Raw genomic sequence first — 4,273 nt, forward strand, 5'->3', positions numbered from 1 at the left:
ATTAGTTTTGTGGCAGTTTGTAACTTAGAACCATGATAAAGCTTTTCTTCTTTTGTGTTTTACTCTCCTGTTAGCTGCTGTCATGAGCTGTGCACTTATTTCCTTTAAAAAAAAAAGAAAAAAAGAGCTGCATTTAGCAAAACATTTTCCTGATTATACCCCGGACATCTTATGTCTTCCAGAATCAAATGGAAGTATTCATTCTGCAGGGCTATACTCTTATAGAACATTTATGTGCACCACTGACCTCAAGGTGTGTTCAGACAACAAATCATTAAATAACGCAAATTATATCGCTCAACTGTTTCAATTATCTGATGTCTGTTTACTGGTCTTTATAGCCGTTCAATGTAAGCTAGCTAGCAAATCTGATTACCAAACTAAATAGCAACTTCCTGTTCATTCCGTATTTTCTAAAGACAACTTCTTTTTTAGTTGTCTCTCTATTATCATGAATTGGAAATAAGCATTAATCATTGCTTTGTAGACTACGGATTAGAAGCATTAAATTCGGCATTTTGGCCGTCACCATCTTGGTTTTTGCAACCAGTGAGCGGAAGTGACCATATTTGGACTGTGGGCTGTGGAGGAGTGCTCCTTTGAATTGATTTTATAAGCAATGTTTGGACTTCTAAATTTCACTTTACATTCATTCTGAATGCACTTTTTGGAATAAATACAACTTTAGACCTCCAAAAAGTAGCAGTTGCTGTTTTGTAACAGCAGAAACCAGTTCAAATTTGGCACGATGTCAGAGCTGTGTTGTCATCTGAAAATATTCCACACTAACTGTTCAAAACAATAATCTCTATATGACGATGGTAGAACAGGGAGATAACGTTGAGCCATTTGAAATAGTAAATGGTTGACATGGCCTTTCTTGGAGCCGTGGTGCCCTTAAAAAGGCTACAAGCCGGTGCCTAACGTCCCCTTTACATGAACTAAGGCGAGTAGATCCGTTCACATGGACATGGACTTTTATTACAAGGAATTTCGCAACAAGCTCATATGCATAGAGGTATATGTTCACTCAGCCATGACACAATCTAAAGTCACATTCTTCCTGCCAGCAAGTGTTCCAGTGTGAAGCTCGTGTGTCGGTCGCTCTCTCTGCCCATCAAAGGCTTCATAGGAACGGGAGACCAGCAGATGGCAAACAAGCAACAAGTCTGCTGTGGCACCAACTCTGGCAAAGTGGTGCCCGTTACTATCTGTTGAGTGACCACTTCGCCAGCAGCACACAGCAAGCGATGTAACAGACTAATGCAGGTGGACTACGGGAAGGAAATAAGGATGCGTATACAGTAAAGAAGAACAACTGTGCTGAAACACTTCTCGTGACATGTAACCAGCGGGTCGCTATCTGCATTTACCCACAAACTGTCCAGCCAGTATGGCTTATAAGAGAAAAGGAACTCGTGACAATCGTTAGTTCTAGCATTAAGGCAAGGTTTTAGCTAGCTTATTGGGTAGAGCAGTTTCTTACTCAGGGGAAGAACCATACATGTGGACACAGAAACACACAAGTTGCTAAAAAAAAAAAAGAAAAAAAAAAGAGCCTTCATTCATTCAGTCAGTCAGGAGAGTGTCTCCACCTGCCGAGGCTGGTGGGAAAACTACGTTCACAAACAAGAAGATCTTAAATTTCAGACCCATAACAACATTTTTAGGCACAGCGCCTAAAAGACAAGGCTATCGTAAATATTCAACAGCTTTAAAAGGAAGACTCAAAAGGTGAATAAAAAATAATGAAAAACCGCTATGGCCCGAAATAAACTTATTGATCAGGGTGAAAAGAGAAATGACAGAAAGTCTTCATGCAATCAAGTGGACACCCTTCATTAAATCCATGCAATCCACTCGCATAAATACAATGCTCCCACTAAGGAGTCACATTTAAAACTCAATATAACTAAACTAGTATTCACTAATATAATAGGTAATATTGTCAATCTGGATAGATTATAATTATTTCATCTGATTCAACTGGAAGGCACATCCATAAGGCTTTAGAGGGTGTTGCAAAGCATTCTGCACGGTTCTCTCCCAAATTTTAACGATAACAACAGGGTGATTATTGCTGCATCACAAAAAAAGAAAAGAAAAAGGTCAAATTAACGTGACGAGTATGACATCAAGATACTCCATATTGTGAGAACGACAATGAGAACATCGTGCGTGACTGCTTTGGAGCCTGAGAGCAATCAACTTTGTCAAAAATGAAAAAATGTCATAAGGAAATAGAGAAACTAGAGCTACAAGAGAAAAAACTCAGACATCTTGGAATAAATAGAAAGAAAGGAGCAGAGTGGGCAACCTTACAACCCCCCACGCTTTTACACATCTCCAACCAATATCACTTCCTTCACTTTTATTCATATTACCAGCGTTGTTTCCATCAGTGGCTGTGTTTTTTTATCGTCTCTGGAGTGTATGTGGTGCACCTTAGGTCTGGACTGGAGCTGGGATGTGTGTGTGTGTGTCTGCTCCCAGAGGCAGCAGAAGGGATGTGAGACTTAAACACTTTTGTTCTCCGTGTGTATTTAAGAGTAGAAGGTGAGGACACTCTGGTGGTTGCCGCGCACCAGGAGGATGGGAGGCAGGTCCTTGGACAACACCTCCAGCCAGGCCATGTACAGAGCGCTGGACACCGCGCCCTTCCTGGCCAGTGGCAGACTCCTGCAAGACAAAGAGGGGAGGCGATTGTTAGCAGGGCTGCTTTTGTTTTAATTCATTGGTACTAGTACTAACGGTTGATTTTAGGCATTAACCAGCAACGGTTGAGGTGGGGCACCGACCACCGACGGTTGAGGTGGGGCACCGACCTCCGACGGTTGAGGTGGGGCACCGACCTCCGACGGTTGAGGTGGGGCACCGACCTCCGACGGTTCTTGCAACTTGTTGGTAAGAGTCAGTAGGGAACAGCTAAACGCTGCGGGGAGTTTGTAGCTTGTGTGCTGCTGTTGTTTTCCTGCTAAGCTAGTTTAGCATAGCCTCCCAGAACACATGTGCATCACCAGAGTGCAATGTTTTTCTTCCGTGGTGGGCGTGTCAGACAGCCCGTTGGGTGGGTTGCCAGGTTGAGCACAGTGGCTCCACCGAAAATATTATATTTCCCACAAGTTAAGCTTCTGCATTTTTCAAATGCACTAGTATTATTCAAACGTATTGTTCGGTTCGTAAGCCTCGTACCGAACTGTTTAATACGAATACGTGTATTGTTACACCCCTAGAAACAAATAACCCGTAGCTGTGGCGCCATCATGAGGTTATTAGGAGGTGGTTGAACTGTAGTAGGACAGCACTGAAGGCCCAGGTATAAAATGCACGGCCGCCACTGGTTGTATCCGACTTTGTCAGTTCATCACGTCCATTAAAAAGTGTGTCCAATCAACAAGTCCCCTGTCAGTCTGTATAACGTCAAGTTTACTCCTCTTGTAAGAAGTCGGTGTGAACAGGAACCGGACCAGAACACAACGATGTATAATTTTCTCCCCTTGGTCTGGCCCAGATGAACCCACAGATGCCTCTGGTCTCATTAGACAGGGTTGCAGCCAGGTTACCAGAGTGATGGTGTGGCAGTAAAAGTGTTGGGTGCACTTGATAACTGCAGACAGAAGGTGGCAGCAGAGTTCTTAAATCCTGATGAACAGATTTGACCACAGTGAGGGTCGTAATGGCAGAGTGGTTGAGGTGTGAATGCACACTTACATATTTGAGCAGCTGTTTTTACTGTGCCCAGTACGCTAATGGGAGGTTTTGAAATGAGACAGAATTTTACTGCTCTGGAAGTTATCATGGTCACAATCCTTTCATTTTGCCAGGTGAAATGTAGAAACCCAAGGATGAGCTACAGGCATCTACCTTTTTTTTTGAGGCCTTTTGTGCAAATGCAGTGGTGTCATTGAAATGATTGAGGGGACTGTAGTTTGCAAGGCAAAGCTGAGCGGCCACACACGAAGGGGTGGGGGGTGAAGAGTGAGGTGAGACACATTAGTGGTTATTGTGGGGATGGTGGTGGAGGCTTTCAGACATGTTATGGGGTCACACTCAATTCTTCACACAGAAAATGACAGTTATGCGAAGAAAGAGAAAACACTTGCATATGTAAACCTGCATTCATGAGGTGACTATTTATTATTTTTTAAAAGAAACGTCAGCAGAGCTTAACTACTGTTATGGAAACTATTACTATAACTAAGGCCACCTGTGTTATTCATATAAACACACACACACACACACACACACACACACACACACACACACACACACA

At 42.9% G+C, this 4,273-nt stretch overlaps 1 protein-coding gene across 1 annotated transcript in view; it reads right to left on the reverse strand.

Moving 5' to 3' along the window:
• Nucleotides 1–959: 959 nt before the first annotated feature.
• The window catches only part of LOC116377368 (solute carrier family 12 member 2-like), a 10,154-nt gene continuing 6,840 nt past the window's right edge, over nucleotides 960–4,273 (reverse strand). The window contains exon 5 of the mRNA XM_031838990.1: nucleotides 960–2,679. Within this exon, the coding sequence (XP_031694850.1) occupies nucleotides 2,544–2,679 (136 nt within the window). The 3' untranslated portion in view covers nucleotides 960–2,543. The remainder of the gene's footprint in view (nucleotides 2,680–4,273) is intronic.

This window comes from Anarrhichthys ocellatus, unplaced genomic scaffold, assembly GCF_004355925.1.
Source record: "Anarrhichthys ocellatus isolate YVR2014 unplaced genomic scaffold, GSC_Weel_1.0 scaffold1163, whole genome shotgun sequence".
NCBI classification, from domain to species: domain Eukaryota; kingdom Metazoa; phylum Chordata; class Actinopteri; order Perciformes; family Anarhichadidae; genus Anarrhichthys; species Anarrhichthys ocellatus.